Source organism: Embiotoca jacksoni, unplaced genomic scaffold (assembly GCF_022577435.1).
Source record: "Embiotoca jacksoni isolate LCO1_2020_lvr unplaced genomic scaffold, fEmbJac1.0.p SCAF_10, whole genome shotgun sequence".
Lineage (NCBI taxonomy): Eukaryota > Metazoa > Chordata > Actinopteri > Embiotocidae > Embiotoca > Embiotoca jacksoni.
The window spans coordinates 18,654,353-18,681,107 of record NW_027185230.1 but is presented as its reverse complement, the minus strand read 5'-3'; the positions used below and the strand labels follow the sequence as shown (position 1 = coordinate 18,681,107).

The 26,755-nt window shown below is 42.0% G+C and overlaps 1 protein-coding gene across 9 annotated transcripts in view; it reads left to right on the top strand.

The window, feature by feature from the left end:
• The window catches only part of rgs3a (regulator of G protein signaling 3a), a 119,616-nt gene that overhangs the window by 66,372 nt on the left and 26,489 nt on the right, over positions 1–26,755 (top strand). For 7 of the 9 annotated variants that reach the window (XM_069171579.1, XM_069171598.1, XM_069171592.1 and 4 more), the window contains 2 exons: positions 1,539–1,673; positions 23,770–24,759. In XM_069171579.1, coding sequence (XP_069027680.1) covers positions 1,539–1,673; positions 23,770–24,759 — 1,125 coding nt within the window. Of the gene's footprint in view, positions 1–1,538; positions 1,674–10,306; positions 10,652–13,240; positions 13,357–23,769; positions 24,760–26,755 lie in introns of those variants that run through there. The other 2 variants (XM_069171629.1, XM_069171637.1) reach the window with 2 other exon arrangements.

Below are 26,755 nucleotides of genomic sequence, written 5' to 3'. Positions count from 1 at the left end.
ATATCACAAACGCTTTTGTCTTCTAACTTCAAATTTTTTTTCCGTCTCTTATCTGTCTGTATTAAGTGCTTTACATTGAAATGGTGAATTCATACATTCAGCCTTGAACCTACAACCATCAATGCAGGCTTTAAGTGCATCAGGTCTTCAACCTCAGTTGATGTGAATGTGTAATGCTGGTAGAGATTTTACTGCGAGAACCATACGTTTTGTGTTTCCACAGGAAATGCTGTCTCGGTAATTACAGACGTGGATTACCAAATCAGAAATGTGCTAAGCATTACTGTGTATTACACACAACACGCTAATATAAACCGAAGCTTTGTTCCCGTTTTAAAAGGCAGTAGCGAAATCCCAGTTATTGGTTTATTAGATTTATTTACGACAGAGGCCGCACACGAAATGCATTCATCTCCGAGAGAAAAGATGCTTTGTACCAGATTTAGATACGAGCTCATTTCCATCTGCAGTCAGTCAGTCAGTTCTGTGAGGGAGCTAAAATAATGTCCGTTAATGGTTGCAGCAGCAAATACAAACGTTGATGCGGAAAAAAAAAAAAAAAAAAAGATGTGCTGAATGTTTAAAATGTTAAAGTCAGAGCCTTTTTGTCTGTTTTTCAACAGACACCTTTTCTCACTCTGGATTTTATACAACCTCAAAAATAAACTCCTTTTTCTTTTCTTTTTTAATAGAAGCTCAGTCTTTTATCAAAAGAACATTGCTGGAATTGTGGCCAAAAGAAAATGGGCCCATTAATCCAATAATGATGTAATCTGGACATCACTGACATCAGACAACAGATCACAGATTCTGGATGTCTTGAAGATGGCCGATGTTTTTTTTTAGTTTTTTTTTTTTTTAATGTTTTATAAGTGAAAAACTTTATCAGACCGAACGTCGCCAACTCTTGCCAATTAAACACCGGCTGTCAAATACTCGTTGTCATGTATTCCCCAGAGATGCATTGATTTGTACTCTTCGCCATCTTGATACTCGGTTGCATCATCATTTTTTCAGCATATCAAGTTCTGCCTAGAGTAGATACCGGCCGTTATTTAATTTCACTAAAGCTAGCAGTTTGCTGTACGCACTTCTCGCTCTGCGGTAAAAAAAACAAAGTTCAGATGACGTCTGAATATGAAGGACAGTTCGAATCCTTTTAGGAAACCGTTTATTTTCAAACACCCTCGTGACCGATAAAAAAAAAAAAAAATCAAGCTCTTTTGTTAGTTATTGTCCTTTTCTGAATGCACTCACTTCTCTTTTTTTTTTTTTTTCATCACACTGCTGGTCTTAAAGTCTTATTTAAAACAGCCTTTCATTCATTTTTCTTTCATTCACGCTTCATATTGTAATCCGCTAATTTGTTCTCTTGAGCTTTACCCGTCTTCAATGCTTTCGCTGCCCGAGGATCAGGAGACGCCGCTTCCTCTCTACTTCTCTGACAGTAGATGCCTAATTGCCTGCTGTCTTTTCCTCCACCCCTTTTCGCTCATCTCTCCCTCTCTCTCCCTCTCCCTCCCTCTCTCCCTCTCCAGAAGTGTGACTGCCTGCTCAGCCTGGAAGCTTATTCAGCCGACCAGAAGCGCCGCGTGTGTCAGTGCCTGAAGGACAACATTGACAAGCAGCTTCAGCTTCACAGGAGGGAACCCACCGTCCCGCATTTCGAGCAGGTACGACACATGGACACACGTATGTAGGAGCATTTCCTGTTTGAGACGAGTCGGTAAAACACATGAGCACATGGGAATGCATATATATGGTGCATCCTCCCCCCCCCCCCCGGACCCCTTTCCATCCTCCCCCCCCAATCACGATGCCCCGTGAACACCACACACTCCCAAGCATACACATTGAGTCTTGCACCACCATAATGAAGATTTCTCCAGTTACAGTGGCTCTCACGTGTCTTTGGGCAGCTTTAAATGCTGCCGTCTTATCCGGCTGCGTTTAAATAGTTGCTCCGCTTTGGTCCGTGTCAGCTCAGTCAACTCTGTACAAGAGCAGATGTGGTGTTTTGTTACTCGTACTTGATTTAAACCAACGTGCGTGTTTGGTTCTCGTTGTATCAGCTGTTTCGCAGCGGGACGGTCGGAGGGTCGACTGCTTTGTGTTTTCATTGACATACTTGTGTTCATGTTTCGCTTCCCTTTCACTGTGCAAAGTTTTTGTTCATGGCTTCAGTTTTCCTTAAATACGTGTCTGTTGAACGTATTGGGATGAAGATATTCTGTATTTTTGGCCTAACAGGTGACCTGGGATTTAGTTTTTTCACACTTGCAGTGGAAACGAGTTGAACCCACCTTCGGCTCATGTGTTAGCAAACGGTTGCATATTCACACCTCCGCAAATACGATGCAACGTTAGCTCTCATTTTGAGTTGTGCTCACTCCTTTTAGCTCTGTTTTGGGTCTCTACTAACCAATAAGGGAAATATGAATTTCTTTATCAATTAAATGCTGTTAGATGTGTTCAGCAAAACAGTAAAGTTACGTGCTGGAGTATCAAAACAAAAGAGGTTATAAATGCTTGATACGACTGAGCGTTTCTCACTTTTAACAACCACTTGCACATTTCACGTAGTTATTTGATGCTGACGTTGGTTTGATGCAGTGCGATTCAGTCTCGTCGGTCGTTGCTTTGAGGAAGCAGAATGAAAACATCTGCGTCTGCGCGCCTCCTCCTGCTGATTTGAAGTGATGTGAGTTTGGGAGCGCTCTGGTTCATGACTACATTCTTTGATTTCTGAAAGCGTTGTCGTTATGTCGCCTTTTCACGGTCAAATCACTGAAACGTTATCGTCTCATCTGCAGCGCGAAGTGCTTCTTGTGGAAATTTGTTCTGGTAGCGGCAGGCGGTCCGCAAAGTTTGGGAACCTGTGATGTAGCGCGACGGTGTGCAGAGATCCACCGTAACGGATCTTTAAATGCTCACTGGGCTTCGACTGGCCTGATTAAGAGGCTGGCGGCAGGGGAGCCGTGACTGAGATTACCACGGCCCAGTTTGGTCATTTCAAGCACTACCCAGGGAAATCTGCGCAGAGCTTTCTTTTTTTTTTTTCAAAGGTTCTGTAATTTTTGGAAAAGAGAGAGTGCCAGTCATAACTTTGGACCAAACACACAGATTCATGTCTTCTGGAGCAGTTTTCACTGGTGTTAAAGATCAATATGGTTTATTTATAGCTGACTATTTTTTAGATTTACATCATTTCTTTTTAACATCATTCACATTTCTTGCTTCTCTAATTTGTAATTCTTTTTTTCTTCATTCCTTCTTTCATTTTTGATGAACGGCAGCTCATTCATCCCGGTTCATTTGAGAAAGGGCATTAAAAGGGTAAATAGCCTCGAGTGTAGATGACACACCTGTTGTATATCGGCCCTTCATTTAATCAGCTCATGAAAGAGAGAAAGAAAGAAGGACGAGCCGGCAGTCTTTTATCCTGTCTCACTACATGTGCATCTATTTATTTATCTATTTGTTTATCTACGTGTATGTGTATATCTTTGCCCTCTTGGGTTGTCTGAAAAGATCCAGGGTGAGACCTGATTACCCAAAATATTCTTCAGTGTTTGAACTATTTTAAGAACTTTGCCCAAGAATTCATCAAATATTAACATGGAAACACACACAGCATCAAAGATGAGATCAATAAACTTCAAGCTATATGTTCTGATGTATTGTTACAAAGCGAAATCAACCTTTTAGTATTTAACTGAAGACCCAATCCACAGTTAGCTGTTTAATTACTTTTCATTGTTTCTCTCCGTTTTCGCACATCTGAAACTTGAGCTTTTTGAAATCAGTCTAAAGTTTGAGATACATTTGTTATATAATATTTAAGCTAAACGTTCAAATTAAGCCATTACAAACATTCATTAAAATATTCAATTTTTAAATTTTGCTGACTTAGCAGTTTTTGTAGATACAGACAGACATAATTACAAAAACACTGCTAAGTGCTGGAGGGAGTGCATAATATTTTCATATACAAACAGGATTTTTAATAATTCATTATTAGTCCTGGAGCAGCTGATGGGACAATCTCAGACACGTCCTGCCCAGAATCCTTCCTGTCCTTCCTGTCCTCTGTGCGGTTATTAGAACCTTTCATTGTAATCGCTTATTAAATGGAAATCGGAGCGCTGTCCCGAAGGCAAGTGGGAATACACGCTTAATCATAACATTTTACATCTAGACAAATTAGTTCACTTTTGATTGCATTTCCCTGGAGTACCTTGGAGGCACATAGTTTGTATTCAGTCAACTCCAGATGTATTTAATAATATGCAAATCAGCTTTGTCAAGCGTGGGAGATTGGAGGACAATGCCTTTGTTGCATCCTGATGGTTGAATGAGAGACTTTGAAAGCGAAGCATCTTGTGTATTTTACTCGGCGTCTTGGGAAGCATCCTTCGGGTAATTTCATATTGCCCAAAAAAAAAAAAAGGAGCACACACTCCTATAGATAGATATGTACACAAACATGTGGGTCAGATCCTTCCGCTAGAGAGATCTGCATCAGATAAACGCCTAAAAACGAAGTTAACAATTTCAAATCACACTAAACATGCAGCAAATCTGCTGCAGTGTTTCTATCAATATATTTATCTTAATTTTGTAGAGACCAAACACAAAAAGTTCTCCACCCACTCGTCCCCGAATCATGACTTTGTGTTGTGTGCAGCTCAAAACATCCCGGTGGATGTTCCAAGAAGTTAACGTGAAAGAATAAACCTTTGTTGGTGCTTCAATAGCTTCATTTCTGCCTCATTGTTGCTGCACAGTCAACCGGAGAACGTATCTTTTAAAGCGAATAGATAGTCTGTATTCCTGCCAGCGAGTAAGAATCGCAGCCGAGGAGCTTTAGAAAATTGCCCATTGATTTCCCACATTTCCCTCGTGTCAGAAACTGTATTGCTCCTCTCGTGCACAAAGCCCAGTAAATCCACACTTAGCTGAAGCATGCACCTTCCTCAAGAGCTGTGTTGAAGTGTGCAGAGAGAGCAGGATCCACTCCAGGGAGAAGAAAACTAAACAAAACACACAGTTGCTGCAGAGAGACCACATTCCTTTTTATCAACTCGTGTTACATTTCTCATTCATGTTTTTCCAGCAAATGGGCTTATTTTCCGTCACACTGTTGATGTCAGCAGCTGCCCTACTTCCTGCAGTCCTTGAACACTTTCAATGCTTCTCTTTGGAGGTATCTGGACACCATCCCCCTTTTCACTTGGCCTCTAATCTGCGAGTCCCCCTGAGACTCCCATAATGAGGATTTGCCTGTTTCTGTTCCGTGCGGAGCTTTATTTATCTTACAGCATATGTTTAACAGAGTGGGTTTGGAGCAAATGTTTACGATGACTCACCTCAGCTTGAATATCTGATGGCCTGTCGGTTTTCTTGGATTACGTCACTCTGCTAGCCCGATATCAAATAGTACAAAATGAAGTTATAGATGAAAAAAAAAGTCAAACAAAGAGTGGTCTGTGATTTAAGGGTGAGTCAGATAGTCATGGAGATGAAGGCGAAGATATTACACAGCAGACGATGTTGAACTGTCATGTGGCGCAACAGAGGACAATCATAGAGACCGAAGACCGACATAAAGACACTGAACTGAATGTGTTGCCGCTGGGAGCATTTCAGACGTGACGCATTTTATTTTGACCCTCTGATTTGGTCATTTTTCATTGATTTTTGCGCTTCTAGCAGGTGCATGTTGTTAAATGGTTTCTTTTTTTCACCCTTTCTTGTTTGTTGTTGTTACGTCCTGCTTTGTGCAGTAGCCTGGAGGCAAAGTTAATTCAGCTTCCTGTGTTTTAGTCAATAAAAAAAACAACATTCATCCTCCTAAACATTTTGTAAATATTTCACATAACTTGCCTACTTGAAAGGGTGGACGTTGATTTTAGTGATGTGATGTATGATTGTATGTTTTATTTTGAAAGAGGACTGGCTGCTCTACGCTTTTCGCTGTCTGACTTCCTGCCGGGCTGATCTGCTCTGGGAAGACTGACGCTATCTCTTTCCTACTTTTGTCGGGACCGTTCTTTATTTCAGGAGGAGATTGTTGTTCCTCTCGAATCACTCGTACACGTCGGAGCTTCGGTACCGATCTGTTTTGTGCAAGTCGACATCGTTACCAGATTACAAACTCTTTGCCCAATATTTATTTATTTCACGTTACATTATTTCATATTGTAACGTCATCCTTTGCAGGGGCTGAATAAATGGTATTAAAAAGGAAGTCTAATTGTGAACTAATGTTTTGCTGCACTTTAAGCCTTCAAATTAAAAGCAGTTGCGACTGCACAATTAGTGGAGATATTTTTCTTTATAAGAATCAAGATGTTTTTAGTAAGGGAATGCACAGTGAGCAGTAAATAAACTATTCATTTAATAAGCTGCTTTATTTGCTTTTGTTTGCGTGCTCAAAAACTAACACCTACACTTTGTGGTACCCCGCAGTCATTAAGTCCCTCAGCTGCTTCACTTGAAAGCTTCCGGTACATTCTTGTCTGGGCAGCATTAGCCACTAAGCTGCTGGAAAAATAAATTTGCACAGCTGCACACACACACACACACACACACACACACACACACACATACACACACACACACACACACACACACACACACACACACACACACACACACACACACACACACACAACCGCACTTGCACAGTTAGTGTTTGATGAGCAATGCTTGCACTCTTTCTTTGAGTTGGAAGAGGAAAGAAAACTATTTGCAGTCGGAGTCACATCAATTTTCGACTTCGGCTCACGAGCTCACATAAACGGTGGAAAAGAAGATGGCTGCTGCACTAATGAACAAAAGTGTGTCTGTTCCGCTCTCCCTCCGTCTCATTCCTCATTTATGAGAATCTGTTTTAGCTGCAGAAGTGGTTATAAAGCAGCATTTACGTGACGTGGTGTGACAGGGAGCCTCTCACACCGCCTCTCCGTCGTACTCCATCGCTCAACATGTCGAGTCCTGGATTCCCGATGAAACTAAAGAATGCGACGGGCGCTTCTGTAACGTGTTCTCTGTAAGTCGGCACGTGCCTTCAATGAAACAAAAGTGGGAACTCGATCAAAGACGCATGGAGTTCGGGCACAGATAGGAAGTGTCGGTGAATATGCAATCGTATCTCACTTCCAGGGGCACGCTGCATCTTAAGCAGCCACACAAAATAACAAACAGGAAATAAAATCACTGCCCAGTTTAGTTTAGGATTCACTGCAGAAGCTGTCAGTTTGGTTACAGAATATTATGGAAGGACAGCACACGCTGGCAGCATCTTTTCAGGATATACCACCTTCCCACTGTTTCACATCAGTTCTTGTCTTTTATAAATTTGACACGGATTCAAATTTGAAAGCATGAAGCCTCCCGATTCAAACAACTTGAAGATACCACGATGCTAACAGAGGCCACTCAAATAGCTCCTTACTTTATTTCTGATCACTAAAAAACTGTTTTTTTTTGTCATCTACAGGGGAACGTACTGTCCATGTGAAATAAACTTTACCTTTAGAGTCCAAGGGACAAAACACGTCCAAACCTTTTGTCTTTTTGAGTAAAAACAAGGCTGAAGGATCAACAACTCCACCACCAGAATATTTAATCACAGTATTCATACTTATCGGTGTGTACTTGATGTTTTCTGTGGGTTTGTTTTGGGCGGGGATGATATAAACAAGCAGCCGAGGGATCGTGTGTTTTTTTTTAAATTTTGTATGTAGTTTCAGCGGGTATCCAGTGAGGAGAAGAAGAAGCTGTGAGACGTGGGTGGACACCTGTCATGTCAACGGGGAAATCTAAACACAAATATTTACATCATACACGGCAGATAGAAAGAACTTTGCAGGCGTCGGCACCGATATCACCGCTCAGCCTAAAACAAGAGTCTGAAAACAAGATGATAAGTTTAAAGCGTCTAAATTGAGAGTAAGATATGTTGAACATCTGCACCGGACCATGTGATTAACATTTCTCTTGCTCTCGTTGTTTCTCTGCAACAGAAGCCGACTTTCCCCTTCATTGTGTCTAATTAGACATGGATGAATTCCATTTGTCTTTTGTTTTCCTTTCTTCACACATGTGCACACACACACACACACACACACACACACACACACACACACACACACACACACACACACACACACACAAGCACACACATCGCATGCTATTTTCGCGAAGTGTTGTCCTGACGTCCAAATTTAGTGCTCATTCAAAATGGTACAAATGTCAGGATCTTTTCCAAAACATATTCTAGTAAATCTGCGACTCATCGTGTTTTATTAGATTTGTGCTTCCAGAAATGTCTTTCTGTAACGATCTAATGACGACAGAGCAAAACAGTGCAGGCCAGCATTTATACCTCATTGAACTGTGAATAAGTTGGTCGTCTTCAGCTGAGGCGGGGACAATATTTAAGCTAACATTTTGTTATTTTATTACTCACACTAAGTTTATATAAAGATTTAGAGTAGGTGCTATCAAAAATCTCTTCTCTGAAGAGGGTGTGCCAGTTCACCACAGCTGTCCACTGGCTGCTGCAGTAACTTCACACTTATCTGATGTATGTCAGTGACATCAGACGGAGCGACAGCACTCTCAAGCTTTTTCTTTTTTCTGCAGAAGTAAGGATTCTTTGGAGACTGAGAAACTCTCGTGCTCCCTCTGATAATACTTCTCCAGTGTGGATGTATTTGTCAGTAATTCGAGTGCGTATTTGTTATTCATGGCACTTTCTTTGTTCTCCGGCACATTAATCTGAAGTGTGTCGATGAGAATTTGAAAAACTGACCAAGAAACAAGAAATAAACCCTTAAAGATGAAACGTCATCATGTGAGGTGTCACATTTTGTTCTTCACTCTTTTTTTCTTTCATTATTATTTTGGTCTTTTCACCTTTTCCAATTTTACAGCAGCCATCGAGTGCAAACATGCCCTTTCATTTCTTATCTGTCTATCTGTATCGCTGCCTTTGTTCCCCTCCGCTACCTTCCACCTCTAGTTTCTCTAACAGTCACACACACACACACACACACACACACACACACACACACACACACACACACACACACACACGGCAGAGTGATGTTAATCATTGTGGCCTGTGGTGTTGGATTATTAATTCCCTCGGCTTTCTTTAAAAATGAATGATTTCCCTTCGATGGAGTTGTGTTTGGCTTTACTTTAGCTCACCTTTAACTATTCATAACTGCTGGATGATGGCGATGCATCAGCACACCAGGTAGTTTAGATAAGAGCCTCGCAGACTCAGTCCTGAGAAGGTAATGCAGAGCATCAAGTCCATTCGGTCTCCGTTTTAATTATGCACATTCTTTACTTTTACGTTTGTTTGGCTGAACATGTAATGGAGCCGGGATAATAGTTTAATTGGAAAATTGCTCTGCTCTTTGTGACACGAGGACGTTTTTTTGATCAATGCAAAAGTGTTTGACGACAGCAGCCAGATCGAGAACTTAAAACATTCTGCTGCCAATTAAGAGGCGGAAGCAGCAAAAGAGCAAAGACTGAAATCTAGTTTGGCGTAAGCTGATATTCGACTATTTAAATGTCACTCATTACTTTATGCATCATCTGGATAGACTTTTAGCCAGACATGGAGAGGGAGACGGCGTCTGTGCGGTGTAATGGACGGTGTTTAAAATAGCTATTTGCAAGGTCCATTATATATTAGCACATGATATGATAAGATAAGACCTGATGAATAGCTTACATGACTCCCTTCAGGTCTGAGGCAGACACATGGCCATTGTGACAGATCAGGTTTGGTGTGTGTGTGTGTGTGTGTGTGTGTGTGTGTGTGTGTGTGTGTGTTTCTTATTAGGTGTGAAAGACATGGCCCTTAACATCCTGCTCTTTGATAGGTTTTGATTCAGTGCTTTGATTTGCGACAGAGAAACTTCTAAAAATAGCATGTGGGAGAAGAGAGGGGAGGAGGGAGGGAGAGAGGGGGTGGGGGGTGGGGGGGGGTGAATGAATGAAGGACACTCGCTGCGTTAGTCTCCAGAGAGTTAGTTGCATTTGATCTTCTCCACGTCTTTCTGTACATTTTTAATACATCACATATTTTACAGTTCCTCCTTTCGCTATCACACCTCCGTCTCTCTCTGATTCCATCTGTCTTTCCCTTTCATTTCCCCCCCTCCTTCACCAAATCCCTCTTTGAACCCCCTCCTCCTCCTCCGCCTCCTCCTCCTCCTCTTCTTCCCCTCTCTCCGTTTCTCGCACACACGTTGGCATGCACGTTATTACCGATCCGGGGGAGAGGCTGGGACCGCTGCAACAACACAGACAAGAACCAGAACAAGGAGGAAACAAGCGGCACTAAAAAAACGTCCAGAAAAACCGACACGGGGGGAAGAAAAAAAAAAACCCATATGGTCACACTGGATTAAGCTGTCTGCATTTATTTGTGCTGCACACGTGCTTCGTCAGTGTGTGTGTGTGTGTGTGTGTGTGTGTGTGTGTGTGTGTGTGTGTGTGTATGTGTGTGTGTGTGTGTGTGTGTGTGGATGAAGTGTGCCACTATCTGCTGGGACGCACAGCAATAATAACACTCATACACTCATAGAAACAACTGCGTGTCCAGATGCCTGTGTCGAAGGTAAAGTATATTTTTTTTGTGATATTGTTTTGAAGATCAGGGTTGAGGCTCTCGTGAGACTTGTGCTGCGCTCTCTATAAATAGGGATTAAGATTATATCATTCCGTGTTCATGCTGACTGAATATTGTCTCGATGTCTGAGTGAATGTGATGCGTGTAAATATCACTTTTTATACGTCCCGTAATCTAAACTCACATTCATACAACCAGAGATGTAAAAAGATCTTTTTTTTTTTTTTTGGTTCTTTATCAGACTTTTGGTGGAGATGTCTGTTTCTGTCTTTTTGCTTCTGAAAAGCAAATATTTATGGGGCTTACTATTTCCTAAATGATACATCCAACATTTATTTTTTATTTTTTTTTGACGTTTTTTAAGCCCCATATCAGAATAGGAAAGCCGAGGCTGAGACGACGGGATGGGGGTAATTTGATAAATAGCTCCGGTGTGACTCAGGCTGTTTAATTGATGCTGGTGTCGTTCCAGAGGCAGGTAGGGGAACACTTCAGTCTCAGGGTGCCTTATTTTCTCTTTGTACAAATAATCAATATTCTTTTTTTATTAGAGAAACTGTTTTGATAGAAGTGTGATTGCACCTTTGCGTTTTTTTTTTCTCGCAGTAACAACTATTGAACCGCGTATGAAACCTTCTTGTCGCGTGCTGGACCTTTAACTCTCGAGGGGTTTTCTCGGTGATTAATATTTGTTGACGCGAGCAGCCGTGTGGAGGGATAGCAGGTGTGTGAGTGTCTTCTGCCTTTTGATGTCAAATCTTCCTCGTCACGCTGAATTAAAAAAAAAGAAAAGAAGAAGAAGCCTTTTCTCCCGAGTAGCATTGAGAGTCTCTTGAGATAACAGTGAATGAAAGATGAGAGAAGTATCACGCGCTTCTCTCTCTCTCGAGAGGAGAGTATCACGAGGTTCAATTAGCCACTTACATATGACAGGTACGTCTGTTTGTTCAGGACAAACTGAGTCATGTGCTCCTCTTATATTTGGCATACACGTTTAAGGCTTTTATCACACCTGCCAAGTGTTTTTATTATATTGTGTGTTGTGAATGTCGCGTTATTGACGAGTCAAAAAAAAAGGCGTCAATGGAAAATACATTTCAGATACGCTCAATTGGATGGTTTCTTTTCTAAAATGTTAAATTTTTGTTTACTTGAACCAAGTTTTATTGCAGCTACTTTGGTTAAAGCAACATTATAGATATTGAGAAGTTAGCATGTGTCAATAAATGAAAAGGGGCTTTGTAAAGGAAAATATTTGTATTATGCTTAAACTAAGATGCTGAAAAAGTGATGTTGAAACCCTGGTGTCATAAAAAAATATAAATTAGTCCACTTTTTGTTTATATTATTTGTTGTAGACCTGCCAAACTATCGGCCATGCTAGCTCGAGTATCGCTGCTTCCAGTAGTGCAGCAGATTCATGTATTGAAGCATTACAGGCAAATCTTCATAACTTTTGGATATACGGTTGCCTGTATGGAAAAACAATAAATTCATATTGTTGAAGACAGAAACTGACATTTTTCAGCGCTCTTACAAAGTTCAGGAAATCTCTGCGAGCTGCGACCTCGCTGATGTCTTCATGTTGTGGCAGTTTGCACAAACATATCTATATATAGCTGCACAGTTCATATCTAGAGAAAACAACAACAATGGAACTATTGTTGCTACTCGATCACAATTGAGAAATACTAGATAATCAAATGTGCACATTAAGTTCGATGTGACATCGTCTCACTTGTATTGTGTAAATAAGTACAAAGTGTGTGAAGTTGCCCTCCTTGGCATATAAATACGATCTTATATTTGCTTTAACAGTTGGCAGGATTTAGGTACTTCTGTCTGATATACGTGTCCTAAATAAAATCCATGTAATGTCCAAAGATACGTGACTAGATGCCAGATTTCGATGTTTAAAAAAAGGGGGAGTGGAAATTCTGAAGGAGAATTAAAAGGAAGTTCAGTGTTTTGAAAAATGAAGCTATGATCCCAAAAAGTTTATCACAGATAACCGACCTGAGTGCAGTACCAGTGTTCTGCCTTTGTAGCTGCATTAATGTGTGTCATAGAGATGTGTGTGTTTATTTCAATGTGTGTGTGTGTGTGTGTGTGTGTGTGTGTGTGTGTGTGTGTGTGTGTTTGTTTACAGTGGTTGTGTGTCCATTGTGTTCTCTGTGCATCCTGTGGGACCCTTAATATCTTCACACAGAAATGAAGGTCCAGGGGGCCACAAATGGGACACACTTATATGTCAGACAATATTTGCAGACAATCAGGAGGACATTATGGAGCGGTGACGTCGGATGGACATACACACCACATGTTTCTCTCCCGGCTCTCATCTCTCATTTGTCTCGTCTCATTATCTCTGTCTCCTCCCTCTCTTTCCTTCTCACTTGTTTGTGCAGCTTGGGAGTCTACCTTCTTCGCCTCTTGGGCATTCTCCCTCTCCCTCTCTCCCTCTCCCTCTCCCTCTCCCCCTCTCCCTCTCTCCCTCTCCCTCTCTCTTTCTCCCTCTCTCTCTCTCTTTGGTTGGCCTAGCCCACACTGACACAATCACACACACCAGCCCAGCGAGCCGGCCACAAACACTCACACACACCAGAGGAAGTAGGCCACTTTAATGGGGATGTGTGGAGAGCCTGGAGCTGCCTTTAGAGGATTATAACCTGGACTTGTTTCCTCTTTGCCAGGTAGGGCACATGTAGTGTCACTTCATTTGTATTTTTTTCCATCTACGATTGTAGATTATTTCTGAGTGGTTTTATGCAAACGTTTTTTTTTTTTTATGGTGCTTTTTTTTGGGGGGGGGGGACTCTGGTAGAATATTCATGCAGCTATTTTTGAGTTGCTGAGATTGTTGTGCTGCTTGAAGGCAAGGAGTGGCGTGGTCATAAGGAGGGAGGGAGGGAGGGTAGGAAGAAGACCAGGAGATGAGAGGAAAGATAAGAAAAAGCAATAAGGGTCTGTTTATCTCTGGGCATCTTTATGGCGAGCTCGTGAAGAGCTGAGTGTCCAAGTCGTGTGCCGTGTTGATTCATTTAACTTTTATTTCCACCCCAGATTTATTGGTTTGTTTGCTTTCTTTCTAATTACTCATTTTGTACTGTCACTCCATCCACTTATCCTTCCTTCCTCCGATGGCTTTAACAGCTCTCCTTAAAATGACTGTCCATGTAAAATCACCTCCCTCTAAACAAACAGGAGTTGTGGGCAGTTTTTATGAACAACAGCGATCGGTGCTTTTATTTCAGCGGTTTGTGCCTCGGCTGTGTGCCAGCGATGTAACCGTCCACATGGCCGAGGAGTCGAAGGGTGAGAAGCAGGCAGACTGAGAGGGAGGAACCGGAGGAAGATAGTCGTTCAGAGGAGCTACTGTAAACCATGTTAGAGACAAAAGGAGAGAGCCGACCAGAGAGGAACAACAACATCAAGCCCACAGGGGAAAACTGCTTTTCTCTTTTCCTCATTAGGGGGATTGTTGGGTTGGTTTCTTCTCAGAAGGATAAACAGAGCGGGAGAGAATGAGATAACAGTAGTTTGTGTTGGTGCCTGTTGATATAACCAGGGAAGTGATCAATAATACAACGGGGGAGTAAATTCAATTTTAATTACAGCGACGTAAAGATCTTTAATCTTAACATTAAAAAAAAAAAAGAAGACTCCTCTCCTCTCCTCTCCTCTCCTCTCCTCTCCTCTCCTCTCCTCTCCTCTCCTCTCCTCTCCTCTTTGTCCTTGACCAATAGCTAACAGTGTCAATGGCCCATCCCTCCATGTACATGAACAAACACACATGTACTACACACACATACTACACACACGCACACACAAGTATTGTGTTTTTTGTGTGGCACAAATTGCATCTCATTGTTGCAGCAGCTGAAGATATAGTGCACACACACACACACACACACACACACACACACACACACACACACACACACACACACACACACATACACAACAATAGATAGATGCACGTACATAAACAAACCTCTCCAGAGGACATTACCTTCACCTCCTGCAGACGAACTCTCACCTCCACCAACACGTAACTGTCTGCTGACCTTAAACTCAGTCTTCATATTAGTATTTAATGATAAATGCTTGGGGGACTTGCTTTTGTCCCTAAATGGGAGACGTGTCCTCACAATAAGACCATTTAAACAGATTTATGTCCCCCACACTGAGTAATACAAGCACACACACAGATCTCGCTGCCCTCTTTCTGAGAAGGCCTTTCCAGTCTTTCTCAGTGGTCACATTGTCTTCAGCTGCCTGGCGTCATGAGGCAAGTTACGTCAATGACATTTTCTCTCTGAACCCTCGGCTTCTATCAATAATGCCTTTGCCGGAAAAGAAAAGAAAAGCATCATTCTGCCCTCTCTGGCTGTCAGGGTCTGTTTTCTGTGATTCTTCCAAATCTTTCTGGCAGCAGTGGCACTGTGCCATGCGCTTCTCTAATCAAATTGATTGGAATGATGGCTTCAGTTTTAGCCTGTTCAATTTTGGATCAGGTCCCAAATTGGTAAAATACTAATCTTTATTAAGTTTAAGAGCCAAAAAAAATAAATCTCATATCAAATATTTTATTCATGTGTTTGGTCTTATTCGCCTCCTCCTCTGATGCTACAAACAATCACAAGACGAATGATGGATAACAAAACCAGAATAATGAACCCTCCTAAATGTGCCAAAGTCATTTAAACCAACTGCGAAATGATATAATATTTGCTGCAAGAACAGTAAGTCCTTTGTTTGAATATTTTGACAACCCAACATGTTCAAGTAAAACCTTTTAATAACTTCAGAAGGACTATTGCTCGGCCACAACCTGCTGCTGATGTATCACAGTTGCTGCAGGTTCACCTGCAGGTAACGGGAAGAGCATTGTGCATGCGACGCAATCAGCAAACTACTGAATTCACTGAATCCTGAAGTAGAAATAATACTATTTTCACGACATTTTTCTTCAGCTTCTGCAGCTGCGAGACCAAATAAGTGCTGATTTATTTTTAGTTTAGTTGTCTTCATTGTTGAACAAACAACATTGCCGATGAAAACTGATCTTTAGTATTGCAGTTATTAATGTTTTATCAGCGTGTCCTCTTTTTAGCTTCTCATCTGCAGGAACTGACTGCCAAGTTTTCCTGCGAGACGGTTTTATTACACTCTCCTGCCTCATTTAGTGGCGCTGACATGCACAGTTTTCCGGCAGCCTCACAACACCGTTACCTGTGATCAATAACGGTATTACTTTGTCCATCTGAAAGGATGAACTTTAATTATCACCGGGTAGAAACTCGAATGTAGACCTAAATTAAAGCTCGATTTATACCGAACATGAAATCTTTTTATTGCTCAACTGAGCCCATAAAATGATTTATTTATTCATCAGTGAAAAAGATGTTCCCGTGTTCACCTCTTTAAACTACGGACTCATTTACACGTCTTTCTTTGCTCCTTACTCCCCTTTTTTCGAAGTCCTGTTTTCTTCTTCTTCTCTTGCCGTCGGATCACAACGGAGAGGTCTGACAGATAAATGACCATCACCGCCTCATCCGTCTTCTTGCTGTGAAATCAAGGGCAAAAGAAGCCGGCGCCATGCGGTGCATATAATGAGGCCATTCAGAGATTGATCATTTATGTGGTTGAGCCTCTTAACCTGATATTGGTATTGGTATTACACAGCGGTGATGGCTCCCAGACAACAAATTGTTCTGGCCAGGACATGTTAAAACACACTTCACATACATTTACTCGGTGCCGACGCACACGTCTGGACACACTCAAACAATTTGTCTTCCAGTCAGCAGCAATCAGGATTATTATCACATTAGATGCCGCATACCAAGTGTTTATACATCTCTTCCACATTAGACAGGACATGTGAGAGTCTTTTGTAATCTATGACCTGCGATTGCAGGAATGTAGAAAATTAATTGTGTAAGTGTGTGACTTTATGTAACAACCTGTGACGTGGGTTGGAGCGAATGATTTCACTTAAGGCAAATAAACAATTTGGTCTGTGTGTGAATTTAGTGGAAAATTACATGGTTCACAAGTACTGTAGAAAAGAAGTGTGCTGTGACTGTTGAGGGAGATAACGAGGCGCTTTGCTTTGTGCCCTTTGCTGTTAAAACAGGAAGTTGGGATGTTTTTTTTCTGTCTTCTTTAAGAGGTAGCTCTAAATTTGATTTTCTTTCTTGTAATGAAATTGGTTTGTCTCTTTGATGCATAACTTTAAGATTCGTACTTAACCTTTAAATACCTGTGTTGGAAAGCTACTAAATACATGTCCTCAAGTACTGTACTTCAAGTAGCTATAATCAGTATTTTATACTGTTGTAAAACAAAATGGAGACAATATGAATGGATTTGCTTGTAGTGATTAACCTATCCGGTGTTAGTTGGTGGGAAGCTGTTGAAGGATCATAGTTGTGTTGTTAGTCCAGAGGGAGGTCAGATCTCGGGAGGATTTCTGTCTTGTCCCAATGAACAATTGGTGTATTTTGGTCCAATCCAGTTATAACACAGCCAGTAATCTGTGACAGATGTGTTACCAAAAATACCACGAGTCCAGAAGTTCAGTGCCACTGCCTGGACGCAACTGCTGCAATGTACGATCTAACAACCACTTAAAAGCGAATGTGTCAGAGCCTCGATCGTAACAACCGAAGGGCAGCCGGACGGCCACGGTGCCGGCTGTGCACAAGTCATCATCACAGATACAGTCTTAGCAGTGAGAAAGCTGGTCAACCCGCCCCTCTCGTTTTCTCTTTAAATCCAAATATATAAACTTGTGCCTGAACCTCCACAGCTGAGGCTTCACTGACTGTCTCCTATATCACACGAGACCATGTCATGATGCAGCTCAGCCTTTTTCTCCAGAGGAAATGCACAAGTTCTTACGAGGCGAGCGAAAAGTATTGAAAAGTAACACAAACATATTGCAAAATAGCGCAAAGTTAACACAAAATGATTGTGTGGCTCAATAGAAAACACTGTTGGTGACTTCGTTTTCTGACCTTTCCAGGTAAAAGTTTGATTAACCTCATAACAAGCTGTGTCCCACAAAAAGCAAGTAAAAGAATAGGTGTTAAATTCCAGCTGATTTGATGTTGCGCAAGACTTCTCGGCGTATTTCCATTCATGAATAGATAAAAAAGACAAAGTGTGCCTTCTTGACTGTGAAAGCGGAGCTCAAGTTCAAAAATATAAATCAAATATAAATTGTTATTTTTAACAAAGGAGAAAAAGGTGTTGCTTCAGTTTGAGTATTTTTCTCAGCGTAATCAGCATGTAGATTTAATAAAAACCTGGAACATGACGACTCAGTGAGAAATACGGTTAACTTTGTTCTTATTCTTTGCTTTCACCATGTTCACATTATGTTTTCCCTCTGGGCTGCAGAAACAGGATGTCTTTAGCTTTGTACTTTCTTCGAAGGATGTTGAGACTGCGTATAAAAGAGTTGTCTTCATCAAACATTTATTCATTTATTGATTTATGATCAGCTGCATTTATTGAGGATGGAGGTGGATTTGGCAAGTGTAACGTTGGATACATTAAACCATCAACTACCAATATCAGACGGAGTAGAGTGCAGCATGGGGAAAAGACTTTAATGCGCTTTAATGTAATGTCTTACTTAAAAACAAAAGGAGGACACAGGAAATGAAAGGGAAGGAAGAGATGAAGATGAAAGATGGCACTTGGTAATTGAGAAGCGGGAATGGTTATACGACCAGAATACGAGGACAGAGTTCACAGGTACATCGTCTGCTTTCCTGGAGAACGCACAGAGCAGCTGCTCCCCCCCGGGGCTGGGTCTCTCGTTGCCGCGGTAACAGTGGGACAGAGGTCACATGATTGTCTCTGGCCGACTCGTATTGCTGTCTTTATGAGAAGACTTCAGAGAGTTGGACCTTCAGCAGTGAAATATATTTATATATATTTTTTTTAAAATTAAGCTCATATTTGTCGATCTTTATTTCTTCAGGGAGATATTTTAGATATCAGACTGAAAAGGCGTTCATTGTTCTCACCTGGTTGTCCTGCGTTTCTTTTCTACCTCGTCCACATCATTAAACCGTGGAGTTAAATGTGAGGCTAGATTTGGTGTCGCTTCATTAGACAGTTGTTAAATTTAAGGTCAAATATGTGTTGAATTTTATGTCCAAATTAAAATAAGATTGTTTGATTATTTCCAGAGCTGTATTTTTATACTTTTGCACGTTAATAAGTCAGATTATGTTAGAAATAATGTCTTTTTAGCATCCCTCCGCAGCACATTGGACTTTATAAGTGTCCCTTATAAGGGCGCGGACACATCTGCATTTAAGTACTCTTTTTTTCTAGTTGTTTTATCTATTTATTTATTTTAATTTCTGAACCAATTTAGTTTTGTGTTTGACTTTTTAGTGATTTGTTTTTTCCCTGTCTTTTAATCTTTAACATGCTGGGCCGGAGGATTCTTCAGTAAAAGGGACTAAACAGACTGAATTCTAGGAAATATGATAAACCTCACCAGCTGCTGATGTGTTACCTCCAGATCCTTCGAAGCCCACGTACAGTACTCGTGCCCGTTACTGCATCCAGCTCTCAACTGACGTATTAACAGGATCAGCTTGTTGCTCTGCAATGCTGTCAAGAAAAGCCAAACCAGATTGATTTCACAAGACTTTACTGGAACATATGTAGTGTTGAGGGAACAAATGTGTGAAAATATGAGAAAAATGCAAGATGTAAGATATGCAATTCTTTTCGTGGCATTAAGCAAAGTACTGGACGAATTCTACTTTTGACCCGATTATGGCACTACGGATGAAAAGTTGACAAATACCGGGAATGCCAGCGTCGGAGCACACAAATCCATTTATCAGCTGTTCAGGCAGCTCACTTTGAAGCAGAGATGTTAACGTCAGGGTGGCGCTTTAACGGACAAGTCAGATGACCACCGAAGTCACAAGGATTCATCCCCTGGGCCTCATGTCACCTACGTTTCAGTCTAATTTATCTAATAGTTGTCATCTTTAGTCTGGATCAAAGTGGCAGGTAGACTGATTGATCCCTAACCCCCCGCACCCCCCCCCCCCCTCACTAAACAAAAACCTTTTTCTGGTGTTTTGGATATTTTTGCCTTTATTAGACCGAGAAAGTTTCGACGCAATAAACAATTGTATAAAGAGATTGCCGGTCAGAAAAATTCATTAATTTCATGAATTCGTTCATTGTTGAATTGTTGCTGATTCGTAGAGGAGAGGGTTCATCTGCCTCCTGGCCTTGAACAACAATAACATGATGAAGCTGTTAAAGCTCATGAAGTTAGCTGGCCAGCAAGGCATTAAATCACATTTTTCTCGGTGAACTGAATCCAGTCTTTTGCTGTTTGATCTTTGACCACAAAGACGAACAAAACATTTACAATTAAAAAATAAATAAATAATAAAAAAAATGGTTTGGAGATTCACATCATTTTCATGTATTTTTGCCTTGAAGTTAGTGTTTGAATATAAATTCCTTTTTAGACCAGTAAACATCTTCGGAAAACATCCCTCTCCTCTCCTCTCCTCTCCTCTCCTCTCCTCTCCTCTCCTCTCCTCTCCTCTCCTCTCCTCTCCTCTCCTCTCCTCTCCTCCTTCTCCTCCTTCTCCTCCCCTCTCCCTCATCTCATCTCTGTGTCGTTCCCATCCACCCCCCTCCCTCCTCCCCTCCTCCCCTCCTCCCCTCTCCTCCATCTATTCACTCTCTTACCCCTCATCTCTCTGCCTTTTAACGTGCTGGTTTTTCTTTTCCTGCTTAATTGAGGCAACGGCAGAGATTATATTCTGTTGAATCATTGATGACTTTGAGGCACATTGGAGAACACGTGGACTCTACATGCAAGCGTGCACACGCACAATTACAGGCTCACTAAAGAGATAAGTGTGTGTGGTGTGTGTGTGTGTGTGTGTGTGTGTGTGTGTGTGTGTGTGTGTGTACAGAAGGGAGAGTGAGAAGGAACAACTGTATCTGACAGGACAGGTGGCTCCATTGTGTCTTTAGCCATAACTTCAGCTGTCAGCAGTTTGTGTTTGAGAGACAGCGGAGGAGAAATTGGGGTCAGCAAGATGCAGAAAAATAAATAAAACTGTTTAAAAATCTCAGGTCTAAATATATGATGGTTCGATACAGATATCTATCCACTGACATTTCAAAGTGTTTTATTGTAAAATCAACATATTCGTACCGTAACAAGCCTTCTAAAACAATGGAAAGTCATTGTTTAGCGACAGTGACTCACTACTGTGACTCGAACCGCCATGAATAAAAGAAGACGAAGGGAGAGAGATGAAGACGGAGGCTTTACTTCCACTTTCATGAAAGTGCATTTAATTAAAAAAAAATAGGTCTCGTACACCCTGTGCATGATCAACAAGCCTCGATGCCCGGGTTGTAACACTGCTGTGAACCATTTAGACAGGATCACAGGGAGGTTAAGGAGGAGTTAGAAAGCAACACGAGAGGTCTGCATCACCTTGAGGCAGCTGTATATATCCACGAACATCAAATTTGTATTTATAGCACTGAATCACTCCTCTCCTCTCAGAGGGCTTCTCTGTAGACATACAGGGAAACGGTAAATGAAACCGGCAACACGCAAACAAACGAAGGAGGAGAAGAGCCAGTTGGCTTCGGCTACTCGGAGAAGGATCCTTTACAGAAAAGATACGACGCCCTGAAAAAGATCTTTCATTTAAAAAGCCGCGATCAGAGTCCCTCTTATTCGAGCTGTAAACTGACCCTGTTAATGCGAGATGTCATTTTCTGATCAAGCCAAGTCAGCCAGCAGATACTTGTCCCCAGACCAGAGGCTCTAATCCGCCTGGTTGAAGGTCACATACAGACTCAGTGATCAGGGGACAACCCTGGAGTCCAATACCCACTTATGCAAAGCTTTATTATAAGCCCTTAAGTCAATGTATCATACTTCATAAAATTATGCCAGAGGGATCAGATATTGTTTGTTTGATTTATTTGGCAGGTCTATAAATCCAACACCTATTATCACTCACACAACAAACATGAGAGTAATTATTAAGTATGTTGCAAGACATCAGAAGCAAACGTGTGCAAGAGATTATTTGGTTTGATGGGTGAATATTGTATTTTTAGGCTTTTTTAAATTCCAGACTTGGAAGACAGCTTCACTGAGTTTTAGTACACAAAGAGAAGAAAGTGTCTCAAAACAGAGCCTTGAGGTTCTCCACACCCCAGTTAAGTAAAACAAAGTTTAATTTCAAACTTCCGTGTTCTGTATTCAGAAATATCCAGATTGTGCCTGAAGGAGATACTGCAGTACTTTCCATCCCAAACCACATCCATCAGTTCTGCTTCTACTCTGAGAAACTAAATCAAGAAAGGCTGTTTCTGTTCTTGGCCTACACTTTCTTATACACACGAGCTACAATTTAGATTAAGTTTTTTGTTTGGTTTATTTTTAATCATCCTGGTTTTAAGTCACCGAAAAGCTCTTTGCAAAGTTCACGAATGCAGGTCGAAAGTTTGTGAGCGAGTGCAACCGGGCCACTCGTATCTGGGGGAACTAATTTGAGCCATAAAAGTACACAAACAGCTTGTGTAATATCATGAGAGCTGCCAGAGAGGACGCAACGTTAGCTCCAATTAGAGCAGCACGTCTTGTGACTGCAGCTCGTCATCATGGGTTAAATTCTCCAGCACAATGAGGCCCTTCACTAGACCTGCTGCAGACTTAACGAAGGGAGAATTGATTTTGTAGACTTTGCTGAAGACTTGTGATTTCACAAATGTGCCCAAAGATCCAAAGAGTAGATTTCTCATATTTTTGGTTTGACCAACAAGGAACTTCCTGTGGTTGAACCGTCGCTTTAAAACTACCATACCTCATTTATAATATGACTTTATACTTTAGATTTCATATCACTGTTGAAAACCAGAGCGTCATCTGTTTTTAGGAGTATTTGTACATCCCCTCTGGTTCGAGCTGGACCACAGCCAACACATGTTGATGAGCTACTGCATCTGAATAAGCACATATATATAAGTCTCTTAGTCCTCAAATATTTTGGTCCAGAACTCATCAACTTTATGACAAAATCAAAACCTCTAACTAACGCGTTGAACCCACGTGTTTGACTCAAATGTTAAAAAATTTACACAAACACATAATCCCAAATTAGAAAAAAAAAAATCTTATTTCCTTAATTCAGCCCGACATATCTGGTGTCATTGACAACGTTGTGACATTTAATCGAATAAAATAAAATTCTGTGGGTTTGAATGATGTTGCTCCACTCAAAATGCATTTGTAATGATCCGCCCACTGAGCGCTCTGTGAGCTGCAGGAGTTTAAAGCAGCTTTTAAAACCAGCAGATTTTTGGAAGGAAGAACTACAGATAGATGTGTTATGTTTGGGCTCGGGAGGTGCGTGAGGACAGTGAGGGCTCGTATGTGTGTGGTCAGTTCAGCCGGAGGGAAATATATCATACTTGTAAATGATCTGAACCATGAACAGATATTTCACCGGGTCAAACACACAGCAGAAGAAATCTCACAAATTACTGCAAAAGCTTTGTCTTGTTTTTTTGTTTTTTTACACAGTACCTACTTAGTTTGACTGAATCACAGCAGAGAGCTCCAGTCTAGTACAAACGGTACAATTACATATGATGTGGTGTAATGACACCTCGGATGGATGGGCAGACTGGCATATCACATCTATCTCCCAGTTGGACGAGCTCCACAGCGGGCTCTGTGATGCTCGTAGGTGTTCCTGATCCGACACGTTTGTCTCCGTCCCCTCGGCGCAGAGCATCCACGTCTCTCGGGGAAGTCATAGGCGGCGCGATCGGCATTTAAAATGACACCGTGACCTTCTCAAAAGACATTACAGATCACATCAATACGTAGCCTGGCGGAAATGTTTCGAAACCAAATTCAGTGAGCGGGTTTGGACTTGTTGAAGTTTTTTGCCAATGGCAGCAAATTGAATCCCAAAATGGATTTACGTTGTGTTGTCGGTGCACTAATTGTCCAAACGGCTTTGACTGACCGTTCTCTCCGTCTGTCTTCCTCTCTCTAGATGTTGGAGCCGAAGGTGGATGCCTCTTCATGTGAGCTGGGCGGAGGAGGAGATGCAGGAGGAGGCGTGCGCCTCCACCTGCCTCCGCGCAGCTCCGAGGGCGAGGAGAGCAGCCTGTATCCCTCCAGCCCCTCGGAGCCCCCGACGCTGGGCAGCCCTCACACCTCCTCCCCCCTCTCCCCCCTGGACGAGATCTACATGCCCCTCGGAGGTCTGATGGGGTCAGAGGAGCGACACAAGGTGCCTCCCACGCCCCCTCCCTCCACGGAGGGGGAGGACGGCAAGAGTATGGAAGGGCACGAGATGGAGATCTGGAGAGAGAGGAAGGATGAAGAGTGCAAGAGAGACGAAGAGGAGGAAGAGGAGGAGAATGGCAGAAAGAGTGCGGAAAGTGATGTGGGGGATAAAGAAGAAGGAGGAGAAGAAGAGGACGGCGAGAGGAATGAGGAGGAGGTCAACTTTAACCTGGTGGTGTCAAACACGGATGACGACAACGTGTCCGAGCCGCCCGACACCAACGCTCCGCCTTCCTCCTCCTCATCCTCATTCGTCATCCCGGAGCTGCGCCTGGATCGCTCCTTCAGCGCCGATGCTCTCTCCTCACCCAACACCGACGAGGAAGAGTACGACGAAGACGACGACGAGGAGTCCGAGGAGGAGGACGACGAAGACGACAGCGATGACGCCTACCTGCAGCGCAGCGACAGCAAGCGCCGCAGCATGGTGGAGGGCGCCACGTGCGAGAAACACGGAGGAGGCGGGCTCAGTGTGCAGAACTCCCTCCGACGGCGCACGCACAGCGAAGGCAGCCTGCTGCAGGACCCCCGCACGCCCTGCTTCACCTCCGACAACGCCATCAACTGCCTGGAGGCGGGGGGAGGGCACCACAAGGGCGGCTGGACGCTACCGTCACCCAAGACCTTGAAGAAAGAGCTGACCAAGAATGGAGGCTCCATGCATCAGCTGTGTATGCTGTTCTCTGGGAGGAAGGTGAGCAACGTCACTGTCAATCAAGAACACATCCACACTCACACAGCGGTAAAGTACAGACAATAGACTATTTCATCTTTTTCTTTCTGACCTCATCATGCTCAGTAGAACACATAATGCAGCTCCAAGCCTTTATCTCTTTTTCTATTGCATCAGCAAGTTTTTATAGCAGCTCACACCAAAGTTTCAGTTCACTGGTTTCTGCAAAAAGAGTGACATCAAGTGGTGAAACAGAGCAATTGCATAAAAATCCTTCCGCTCTCAGGGTGTCAATCAAGCAAGAATGTTCAGTCTTAAAAGTCAAATTTATCTCACACAGACATCCACCGTGACATCTGGAGCTGACCTGCACATAAACAGTAGATATATCGGCCTAAGTGGTCATTACTCTCTCTACTGTCTAAATAGTGGGATTATTTATGTGACAGAAGTGTTTTGCGACTATTTTCTACCAACTTGAGTTGTATAGTTAATATATATATTTTTAAGATGCAATTCTCAGTGTATTATGGCTCAATCGAGGATAAATTTATAGCACCGTCTCCCACATTGCATTCACAGTATACATTCATATGTACAATAACATTTTGTTTTAAAAGTGCAAAAATATTTCATCAGTGAGTCAGTAGTTGTTAAAAGCTTCACTGTAATTATAATTAGAGGTTAGTTGTAAAATAATACTCTATTAAGAAGTAGTCTGGCGCTGATTTTCGTGCAGGCTGTAGTTGTTCGCGTTGTCCAGCAGATGGCAGCATCCGGCAAGTCTCACACCACTGTCTCCTCTTTTCTCACCTTTCGGCCAGTGTTGAGTAATTCAGAAATTTTACCGTCTCATTTTCCTGTTAACTATGAACTCATATGTTTTATAATTTTCCCGAGAATGAAACACTTGAACTGGAAAGCAGACAGCTCATCACCTCTGTCATAAGATCTTTAAAACATGTAAAATCCCTTTTAGTGGAAATTAGGAGGAACGATAACTAAACGACAAAGAATTTGAAGGAGTCAGAGGATTTATTTTGAGCTCTTTTGATACTTACAAACCTTACAAAGAGTCTCAAAATGTGTGCAGGTCGTACCAAACAAATAGAAATGAATATAACAATACCAGGTCTGATTAATCCCTACACAAACAAATAAAAACACAAACAAAAGTCCCAGAAAATAACTTCACCAAAATAAATACAGAGATGGCACCAACTAATAATCCCAGTGTCTCTAGACAGACAGTATAGATGATACTCCAGCCCATTTACTGTCCTCAACATCCCATCACAGACCATTTTTATTTTCATTGTTCTTTGCTCAAAATATTGCAACCAGCTCAGGACAATAAAACAAAAGAAGGACAGATTTTCACACAACAGACACTCTGTCCCTGCCGAGCACAGAACAAACTCCTGCACACAGCTATTTCATCAGGAATGGTTTTCTAAGAAAAATATAATACGAGTGCAGACAAATGGAAAGAAAATGGAGTGAAACAAACAAGACGAGTTATTTTTCCTGCCTCGACGGTGTTATCGGAGCGCTACGAGCATCCCGCAGACTTCATGACAAAATAGTGACGGAGCAGATCAAGCGCTCCCGTTATCATCGTTGAATATCAGAAGTGCTGTTCCTCTTCATCTGCCTCTCCTTCCACAAGGCTGTCAACACGCTCTGCAGCCTTAAATGGCAGCGTGTGTGCACGCTGTGCAGAGCAGGAATGCGGCCGGCGAGGCTGCAGTTTGTTGGTCTTGGCAGGTTGAAAGGTAATTTTACTACCTATTGGCGTCGTGGACGCCGTTCCTTCGAGGCTACCTGTCAAACCCGCTCATTCATAAATCATGTGACATCTCTAGGTGCAGAATGTGTGTGTGTGTGTGTGTGTGTGTATTCTCTTTGCAAATCGAAACTGGAATTAGGATTACATGTCTTTTGGGCTGTTTTGGATTGAGTTCCTAGATTTCACTTGGCAAATGCCTCCAAAGCTCATTTCTTTTATTTATTTAGT